At 43.4% G+C, this 11,360-nt stretch overlaps 1 protein-coding gene across 1 annotated transcript; it reads left to right on the top strand.

Annotated features, from left to right (window-relative positions):
• Positions 1-7,396: 7,396 nt before the first annotated feature.
• LOC310817471 (uncharacterized protein) lies at positions 7,397-10,079 on the top strand (the record flags this gene model as incomplete). The annotated part of the gene is made up of 3 exons (XM_083688085.1): positions 7,397-7,557; positions 7,790-8,019; positions 9,982-10,079. The coding sequence occupies 3 exons, from the start codon at positions 7,397-7,399 to the stop codon at positions 10,077-10,079; spliced, it is 489 nt and encodes a 162-aa protein (XP_083544211.1).
• Positions 10,080-11,360: the final 1,281 nt, after the last annotated feature.

Raw genomic sequence — 11,360 nt, 5'->3', positions numbered from 1 at the left:
TCCTAAATGTGTCTACCCGTCTCCATGGGGTCAGTCTCTTGGTCCTAGTGTGTTCTGACCTGCGTGCTGCTGTGTTTCTCCAGAGCTGGTGTCTGCCAGAGAGCTGGGTGTGTGTCAGGGGGAGCCCTACGGCCCCATCACCATCATCCCCTTCCCCTCCCCCCTGACAGCCTGAGGTACAGAGAGGGACCTGGATACACACACACACACACACACACAGACTTTCACAAATGCAGCCATGCACCACGGGTGTGCACACACACACTCACAAATACACAGCAACTGTTTCACACAAGATACGTACACTTGATTGACAACTTTCACACATTTACAGGCACTCACAGTGATATTGATCTCTGCGTGTGTATAGATATTATGTACGCACGCACGCAAACACACACACACACACACACACAGTCTGATGGTTGTGGCTTGTAACTGGGTACCCACTAATAAGGCATACATTAATTCAGTTGGGCGTTTCACATTTCAACCTTGGGTAATAATGTACACGTCATGTCAATTGCATTCATATTAGATCATCCTCAGGTACTTTTTGTTGCACTTTTCAATGATGACCTCTTACAGATTTTTAACGTTTTTAGATATCCAAGTAAAATTACTGAGGGGTTTGGATTATTGAATTGTAATGGAGTTTGTATGTATTTTTTTATCTCACAGTTTTAAAGAATGTAATTAGTTTTGATGTTTTTAATTGTTCATATTTATTCTAAGGTATTTATCAATAATTTATTGTCAACTGTCATACCATTTGACGTTTTTTAACATTCAGGACAGTTTTTATGTTTTTAATCAAGTGTGGTTCTTATTGTTGCTTGTCTCATTGGGCCGTTGGTTCATGTTGTTATATTTCTTTTATTTTTTATTAGTTGTATTTTCAATAAAATAGCTTTTACTGGACTATAAAACACATTCATGGTCCTCCTGACTTTTATGTAAGGTTTACACATGCTTATTATCTAGGGCTGTCTGTCGATTTCTTTGTATTTGTTGATTAATCTGATAATTTGTGGTCTTTATACCTATATTCCACCTGGTAACTGAGGTGGTCAGAAATGTTCATGAAACATGAAACATTGCATTTGAAACCCAGACTTCAAACATAAACAGCACTGGCTTCACAATATGCAGGGGAGTAACAGGGGACTTTACTCAACTGCTTTTTGAGAACAAACAATTTTACTGTAACTCAAAACTGTGTGTCTGTTTCTCTATACCTGTCTGCATGGGGTCTACAGGCATGTATGCATGAAGTTGTATGTATGAATTTAGGTTGATGATGCTATATGCATGAATGAGTATGCATAACGGTATGCAGACAGGCTGTGTATGGAGCCAATGTTTTTATTGATATTCCAAAAGTTGTGCGAAATTGAGCCAGAGCCACCTTGGGTCAAAATGAGAGCCAGGCGGAGCTGAACAGGCTTCTGACTGAATACCATCAAGGTTGTACACAACGTTGATACTCTGATCACTGGCACTGTAAAATGACACAAAAGGGGAATGCATGTAATTAAAATTGTTGCTATTTTTTAATTTATTCAAGGTCCCTTACACTTTTCTAGACATAGCACAATTAATCATGTACATTTTTTGAATAAACTTACTTATAATTTTTCATTTTCAATGTTAAAATATTGAAAAAAATGTTTCTTCTCTAAAACAGGTTTCAAAGTCTATCTCCATCCCTCATCTTAGGCGCTTGGAACTCTATCTGGGTTGGTGCCAGTATTCTGCGCAGCCTCCTGAGCCCAGTGGGTAGGCAGCTTCATCCACCTCGGAGCACAAAGACTCACACTCCAGCATGTGGAGCAGCACAGAGATGTCCATCTCCAGCAGCATAATCAGCAGAACAATCCAACGGCGATTCTGTATGAGGATGTTTGTTGTCCTAGAGACAAAATGGGGATGTGGAAGTAAATGAAAGAATATAATCACTTCTTATTCTTGCTTTTTAAATATTTTCTGTTGTTATTTTTCTGTTCTCTTTTTCTTGAGGGGGGACTGTTGGAATTGGACAATATTCCATGAGTCTTAATAGCACCTAGCAGTTCAACACAATGCAGAGAGACTAAATAAATCAGATGTTAGGGAAGGGGGGAGGGGGGGGTGGTCGTCAGGGGACTGGTTACCATAGCAACCTAGGAGCGATACCATGCTGGCTGTGACATCATCAACTCCTTGTAACATCGAATAAAGTACCCTGTCCAAAAGACGTCGACCTCAGCAACCTGAAACCTATTGCTGTGTTGCTGTGGAAGAATTACAAATGACACAACTGTCTTAACACCAGTGATCTTTGCAGCCATTTTGGAGTATGTGTTCTGGATAAGTTGAAAGAGACGCTCACCTGGAGGGATAGAGAATAAAACATCAGATCAGTAACAGCTAATGGGGATCCAAATAAACAAATCAATAGACTCACCCAGCATTTGCCTCTGATCCTTACCAGGAGTAGCAGCCAGCATGGAGGCAGTCAGAGGCTCCTGGTCCTGGACATGGACAGCAGGCTGCTGCCTGGGGAGCCATGTCCTGCTGGGGGCGGTGTACACCAGCTGCGTACTTGTACTGGGGCACGGCGCACATCTGGGCTGTAGCTGCATCCTCACTGGCAGGGCGCTGTCTCAAGGTCTGTGTAGCTGAGAAGGGGAGAATCTACTCATAATCAAAGGCATAGTCATGCTAAATGTTCTGATAATGGTCTTGTATCAAGTCACACATCTATGTGCAGGGTTGCTTCACTAGATATACTCCCCTATACGTTGAGAGGCCATACAGGGAACCTGGGAGGGCGTGTTTGGCATGTTCTGGAAATACTCTGGTCTCATACTCTGGGTGGTCCAGCGAGGAGTGGGTCTCAGTTGAGCCAGCTGGTTGGTGGAGTAGTAGACAACACAATTGTGGGCCTGTGGGATGGCAGCCATGGTGTATCCAGATGGTGGAGCAGGCTGGTAGGAGTTGATGACTGACTTGGGCACAGTGGGAACACTGGCCATCTTAGCATGCACTGGTTGGTGTGTGGGCCTGATGCTCCTCCAAGATGTAGCCGTTCATCTCAAGTCACAGCTTGGTGGCCTCTTCAGGGGAGGAGAAGCACACACAGCCAAAGCCCTTGCTGCGTCCACCCTCCACCTTTGCAATGGTGATTGTTCTGAAGGAGGAGAAGTCATTATCCAAGATTTTCACATACAGATTTACACCCCGAGAGAGAAATGTTCTTTTTTTTTTTAATAGAATTGTCTTTTTTTAAAATACATTTTCTAAACATTACACAGCACATTAAATAATTACATTAGATATTGACATCCAAATATAATGTTGAATTAGTGAGGTATTTTAGGGATGAAAAACATCAGCAGTGATTACCAAGGACTATCAACTTCTGTGTTAGTATCAGCAGTGGAGGTCCACAAACCTGGTATCTGGTCATGAGGTCCTGCTTCATGTGCTCAAAGGGGAGTCTGGTGCTCTCCTTTCTTCAGGGCACGGCCCACATAGACCCGTCACCCATTCATTGTTTTACCATTCATGTCATCAACGGCCTTCTGGGCGTCCTCATGCCTTTTGAAGTTCACAAAGCCAAAACCTCTGGACTTACTGTTAGCCTCCTACTGTTAGTCATGATCTGGATATTCAGGCTTGGTCCATATTTTTCAAATTTTCGTCATGCATATTAGAGTTATTCTCATCACAAACCACCTTACAGGAGAGGACGTTTCCAAAGGCTGTAGAGGGCCTTTCTGTCAATAGACTCATTCAGGTTCTTGATGAAGATGTTCATCAGAGAAGGATCACACTGAGACCACATGATGCACACAGTTCTTCTTTTTACAGCCTTCATGGTGTCCAAGGCACACTCAGCATCAGCTTGCTGTAGAAAGTTGACATAGGCATACCCAGGGATCGGCGAGTGAGATTGTATGGTGTAGGACCCAGGCACAGAGAGGAGACCAGACAAGCAAATGCAGTTCAAAGGTAAAAGCCATTTTACTGGTAGTAATCCACAGGGATACAAAGGAAACACCAGAGAAATAACGAAACTCAGGAACACCAGAAGAATACAAATGCAGGGACACCAAAATAAACAACCTAGAGGATTCCAAGACAAATGAAACAATAGAAAACACATTTCTTAAAGGGAAGGGTCTTAATTAGCAACACCTGTGAGCTAATAGTCTCTGGGGTGATTTCTGCCGCCCTCTGGCCCTGGCAGCCAGATGGTAGCGTGACAGCATAACGTCCTCTGATAGGAGGAATCCTGCCCCAGGATATTTATTTCTAGCTCAAAGCTAAAAACAGCATTTTGGTGCATTCAGACGATCATTTTCCACATTTTTACTGATCAAAAGCACTGCTTTCATCAAAGAACCTGAAGAAGCTTTTTTCATGAATAAGGCGGTTTCCTATTTGGAATATAGCGTATCTCTCCCTCTTTGTCTTCCCAGTTCTGCACACTTCCACTGGCTTTGCGTATAGTGATAGGTTGTGAAGGGACACTAGGGGGCAGTAAATGACAAGGGGCCTTCTCTTAACTTTTAATTTGTAATCCTTTATCTTCATTTTGTATGTTGTTGTACATTTTTGTAAATAATGGCCCTATTTTTATATTTATTTTTCATCATATGTTGAACTAAGCCTATTGTTATTGTTGTGTTTTCACTCTTACTGTTGTTTCCTTCTTAATCTTTTTATGTGGAGTGTGTTTGCATTTAAAATGCACTTTAAAGCTGCCCTCCGCAAGTGGGAATTGACTGTCCCATCACTATGTTTAAAAGCAACAATCCAGGTGTTGCGGCTCGTAAAATTGTCCAAGACTGTTCTACTAAGTGGATGCCCTTAAACAAGTATTTCAGAGGTAAAATCATAGTAAGGTTTGAGGTTACATGGACAATCTGCGGTGCTTTTTGTTTATACATCTCCTATGTTTTGTTATAAACCCAAACCTTTCAGTGCTGTTATGTCGATAACCTGTCTCCCTGGTTTGCTTTTGCAAGATAGTAACTGCCTCTTACCTTGTCCTCTAATAAGAGAGATAGAATGTTTCACCTTGATTTCACATGTCCGATGTCAATTACAATGACAGGAGTGCCCAGGTGGGGATAGGGGCTGATTTGGGATTGAGCCTTAGCGACTCGTCGGGGGAGAGAGAGAAAGAGAGAGGAAGCTACAATCACCATGACCTCACCCCTCTATTCTCCCCCTTGACATCATTGTGCTCTGTCAGAAAATGTCAAATTAAGTCATGGTTGAATTACTCGATACAATTAGACTGTGGGTACTGCAGAGGGTAGGAGTTTGTGTGTGTGTGTGTGTGTGTGTGTGTGTGTGTGTGTGTGTGTGTGTGTGTGTGTGTTTGGGCAGGGGGGGGTTATATCAGAGAGCACAAATGTAGCGCTTGGTTGCAATAAACAGAATCAGAGGGGGAGGTCAACTCTGTCTGCTCTGGTACATGGAGTTATGGGGTGACCTCAGCCAGTGTCCCTGTTGTTGAATACTGAGGGACAGAATGTGTGTGTGTGTGTGTGTGTGTGTGTGTGTGTGTGTGTGTGTGTGTGTGTGTGTGTGTGTGTGTGTGTGTGTGTGTGTGCGTGCGTGCGTGCGTGCGTGCGTGCGTGCGTGCGTGCGTGCGTGTGCGTGCATGCAAGGGTACTCACAGAGAAGGCATAGACTGGTCAGACATCATAATACAGTCTTTTGATACTACCCAATGCTACACATTTTAGGGTCTGAATTGACATGCTTAGCAAGAGCAGAACAAAACTGTGAGGCTCATAGGTAATTGTCATAGGTAATTCATTTACAATTCCACAAACTCTATCCTTTTTTACCAGCTGAAGTTGATGTCACAGCATTAAGCAATACGTGGGCAGTGCTGAAAACATGAAACGCATACACACTCACTGTCCCATAATCATTTATTGAACAAAGACAGAGCCAAATACTTCATGGGTAGATAGATACCTGAAATGTTTTAACAGTCATTTAATTCTAAATGGAAAATCCTAGTCAACGTCCATCTTTTAATTGTGATGTTGGGGGTTAGTGTCTTGGTGATAGAGTTTGTTGTGCCGCCCTGGTATTTGACATGTCCCAGTCAGCGTGTGTGTTAATGGAAACGGGACTCCTTTTGTGTGTGTTTTGTTCCCTGTAAAGGAGACCACATACACACACACCCCTGGGCGTGGAACATGTGTGAAACATTTGTGAACACAAGGGCGAGCCTTGTAACCTTGTAGCCTTGAGTTATTGGGCGAACAGATTTTTTTAAAGCCTCAAATCTCACACAGAGCTGTGACTGCTGCATAAATCAGTCAACATACACATCAGTCCGACGCCTGTCAGAGTAAATGGTGCTGAATAATCAGTTGGGGTGTAAATATTTACTAGAGGGCAGCCGAAGTAGTGGCATACATCACAAATCAGACGTGTTTAATAATTGAGATGCATAAATCTGTCAAAAGAGAATTGTAAGGTTAAAAGTGTGGTCACATGTTGTTTTGACCTTACGCTACTTGTTTACCCATTTGCTCATTCACTTAAAGGGGAAATAGGACCCATTGGCGTTCACCCAAACTAGAGGAACCCTCTCCTTGTAGATGCATTGATCATTGATGCATTTTTACAATGGGGACCCCTGAGATGATGACACAAATCCACACACATAAACACAAACACACATAAACACAAACACACGCACACACATTTGAATACTTTATTTGGGTTTACAGTAAAACATTAAATCGAAGCACCAATTTATATATTTATATTAACCTATATAATAATAATAAAGGTTATACAGATATAATGGAAACAATAAGGCACCAACTTCACCACACAGATATACTTCCCACAAACACACGCACGCACGCACACACACACACACAGACACACAGAACAACAAAGCTAACCTACACAGAGGAGAATCCCCTGGCAATAAAAATGTGTCCGTCCATCAGTCCCTTGACAGTCCAATAAACCTCGCGTCCGAGCGACACATTACACACATTCACACCGAGAGTTTAAATCCCCGGGAGGGGGAGAGCAAGTCTGCATGCAGTACCACAACAACCCCACAGTCTCCCTACATCCCTGTATCAGAGAGGACAAGAGGGGACAGGACCAGACTCATCTCTGAACCGTCACTGGGAGTTAAGACTTGCTTTCTATTCCTGAAGTTGGAGAAAGCCTTGGAAACATAGAGAGACACCGAGAGCGAAAGACAACACCAAGACATCAAACAAGGAGAGAGAAAGAGAGGGAAGACGGACTCATCTGATTTATTTCAGATTTTTCAGTCACACTGGCAGGCGAAGAGACAAACCACTCCTCGGAGCCCCAGGAGGCCCAGACCCCGGTGGGACAAACCAACGGGGAGATGCCAGGTAGCCCCACAGACTCCCCCAGGCCGGGCAAAGTGGTACGTGCCGAGTTGGAGTGGGAACTGCCCATGTCTGTCACCCTGCCCATTGAAGTCCTGAGCGCTGACCAGCCTTTCCCTTTCCTCGACACCACACTAGCTGACCTGGGCATAGAAGAGTGAGTCCACTAGATGGCAGGTTTTGGTGTGTGTGTGTGTGTGTGTGTGTGTGTGTGTGTGTGTGTGTGTGTGTTTGTGTGTGTGTGTGTGTATGTGTGTTTGTGTGTGCGTGCGTGTGTATGCGTATGTGTGTGTGTGAAAGCTTATGTTAGGCAACGTGTTCTGTCTGTCTCTGTGACAGATATGCAGTTCTGAAGGGTCAGAGGTGTGTGTGCGTGTGTGTGTGTGCAGGTCATCGGTGAAAGAGCGGGTGGTCTGGGTGGACACCAAGCGGACCCAAGTGAAGAACAAGGCGGGGAAACTGAAGGAGAAGGAGATCACCATCTTGGAGGTGCGGGTCAAGGCCCAGAACCCAGGAGACAAGCAGACCCAGGAGGTTCTGTACAGCACAGAGTCCCACACCGACCGCTCCTACTGCCGCACGGGAGTGGACATCCTCCCCTGGAAGCACACGCAACCAGGTCTGGGCCACGCCACACTCTCCACACACACACACACACACACACACACACACACACACAGACACGTGCGCATGAATTTGCTCTGAGAAAATAATATAAAAATACAACATAACATAAGGAAAAAACTCGAGGTATGTGCAGGTGAGGAGAGGAAACCCATAATGGGCTTATAAAATATCTCACCCTACTACTCCCACATGACAGACACTCACCTACACAGCACATTTAGAAATCAGGCTTGAGAAAAGTAACCACTCTCAATTTCATAGACAGAGATGTTTTGAAGCAATGCATTGTTTACAAACAATGGAGTAAAACAAGCTTATATTTGGGGTTTTGATGGGGTAAGACATTTGATTTAAGCTAATGTGGCATTTTTAAGTTATGTTCTTCAATAATCAATGGATATATATCATTACATTTAAGAAATATTAATATGTAAAGTTTTTAATGAGCCCAAGAATTACCGCTGCCAGCTCAAAACCATAATAGTGCCTTTTCTACAGCCTTTAGAAATGGGTGGCCTTTGGACTATGATTGCTTGTAGAAAGTTGGACACCCACAGCACTGTGCTCAGTTGGTCCGCATAACATGCATGTCCTGCATACAGTATGTATGACCTTCAGACCTTGAAGATGGCCTCGTGGTAGATGCTTGGGTCTTCCATGTAGGAGACCCATGTTCGAACCCTGTCAGTCACACATAGTCCCTGGTTGCTCTTCTGGCACTGCTAGTCATGTGCCAAACCTAGTCCAAGCAATCTTATGTTTATACTTAATTCTCTAAATATTCCCACAATTCTCATTGGTATTGGATAGATCTAGATGTTCAGTACTGGTAACCTCCTGGCCTAGAGCACCAATAACCTTCTGTTCTCCACCACTTAACTGGTGGTGTTGTGGTGTTGGTGTGGGGCAACTGTATTACCTGGTCCAAAAACAACCCCTTGTCTAGTTCCTTTTGTGTTTGCAGATCTAAAGAGATCAGTATGTGTTCAGTACAATGTGATAGCTCCACCTTTCCCTCAAAGGGAGATTCTACTCTTGATTACGCATCAAAGAAGGAAACAGAAACAACGCCTAGCCCCTTACCCCTAGACACTTGTGTTGCTCTAGAAGAATTGGATAGAGATAGGTAGGAGCTTGTTGTCTTCTGATCTTCAATAAGTGTATAACTAACCTAACCTGTCAAATCTAATCTTATTTTAGATTGTGTCAAAGGAGAAGGGTCAAAGGAGTAAGGAGGGGGCTAGGGATTGTTTTTTGGTCTTGAGGTTTGTCATCCAAAACAAGCAAGGCGACATCTCTGTCACTGTTTCTCCAGACAGTGACCTGACAAAATGTCCAGCAGCTCGGACTTCTCAAGACGCTGTGGATCTCAATTATGTGCCAGCCAGAGATTCCTCAGTGACAGCCAGGGGATGAGATGATATGAAATGAGATCATCATTAATAATCCCACAGTCAGTTACTCATACTCCATGTCCCTCTGTGATCTGCGTAGCTTCGTGACGACGTGTTGGGTCAAGTATGTATGTGGTATTTCTGTTCATCTCCAACGCCAGGTTTTTGACATGAGCTCATACTGCTCTTTGTTTTCATCTACCGATACTCTAATGAGAAAGGGAAAGTTTCTCAGGCCTAATCCTAGACTTCAGCAACAGTTTGTTTCACAGCAACTGTCTCCATTGAAAGTGTGATGTTGTCCAGGACTTAGCTAAATCTGTGTTTGGGAAACCGCCTCCAAGGAGCTTCACACACTACAGGGCTGAACAGAACCCTACTGTGCTGGCTCAAATATTTTCTTTTCACATTGTCCTTTCCAGCAGTTCCAGTAACTATGGTGAGTGCGTAACCAGCCGGTACAGCTCAGCTTGGCCCAGTACAGCTCAGCTTGGTTCAATTCAGTAGTGTGAAAAGGGTGCAAGAGTCCATATCTGAAGTCTCCTATCTGTGTGTTTCAGAAGAGAACGGGCTGCTCCAGCCAGTGGAGATGACTATGGCCTTAGAAATCGGGTCACAGCCTGACCGGAAGAAGACAGACGAGTCACGACAGGTGTGAGGAGGCCCCTCAACGGCCATCGCCAGCAACTGCCAAAAATTAACACTCAATGCAATTAAACATAAGTTAGTCAACTAGGAGTCTATTTGTTGCGCTCTCTGCCTTTTATGCACTTCTGGCTCAGCACTTTCCAAGATTTGTATTCCCATTTTGAAAAGGTGCGTGGGTATCTCACCAAATGGGCCATCCGTAAAATACTCATAGCAGAAGATGCAATTTCGAACCCTGTCCAATGGTGTTGCTGGACTTGATGCAGCCTTTGCCTAAAATATTAGATGAGAATGTATCTATGATATTCATGTAACACACCGCTCAAATATGAGTTTCCCCATGCCAAGCTCGCAGTTGGCACAATGGCATGTACTGGGCTGACATTAGAATACGCGCTGGAGCGCCACGCGCACATTTGGCGCGTAAAGCATAGATCTGCGCATACAGTGGTGCTTAAGGAAATAAGAATAGACCCCTAGTACATGTCCTTTTGACATTAAAAGCACTGTCAGTGATTTCTGCATGCAGGGCCTCCAACAAAATGTAAACAACGGAACAGATGCATTTTAACACACAAATAGCACTTGATTGTATGGCATATCTGTATTGCTCAAGGAATGCCATTCCATGACATTATGTTTTTAACATGATTTGAAGCTATGCATAATTTGTAAGTTAAATTTCCTGTGACCACAATTTGTCCTTTATGGCTTGGGTTATGATGATACCTTAGTGATTCCACTCTCATTATAGCATTTAGAAGTCTTATTTATCATGAGCAAAGGGTATATTTCATTGTTTGAAAATCCTGAAAATATCACTGACAGTGGCTTTAAGGCAAAGGCGAATGCTTAGCAAAGTGTAACAAATACTACCCCAATGCTGTTGTACCGTTTCCTGAATCACACCATTGTTATTTTTTTAAGAGTGTTGTACTTTTTTTGTGAACTATTTAGGGTAGAATATGTATATTTTAACACCAATATACTTTGTTTGAAGCTATTACGCTAGTGTGAAGTGTGTTAAGTGTTTAGCTGTCAGAAAGACAGCACATCATGCAAATTGAAAGTTACCATAGAAATAAAAGGCTTTTTTCATAAAGTTTCCTCATTATCATCCCAATCTCTCTGTCTCTCTCCCACACACAATCATAGACACACACACACACACACGACTCTGTACACTTTGTGCATGAGAATGTACAGTATGCAAACACAAGTTAAGATCAGTGCATTGTTGCAGGTTTGCCCTGCGTCAGAACCCCCTTACTAAGCAGGATTGGGGGCTGAC

This window comes from Argentina silus (genome assembly GCF_951799395.1).
Source record: "Argentina silus genome assembly, chromosome: 1".
NCBI classification, from domain to species: Eukaryota; Metazoa; Chordata; class Actinopteri; order Argentiniformes; family Argentinidae; genus Argentina; species Argentina silus.
The sequence above is the reverse complement of the archived record's forward strand: the minus strand, read 5'-3'. Positions and strand labels throughout refer to the sequence as shown.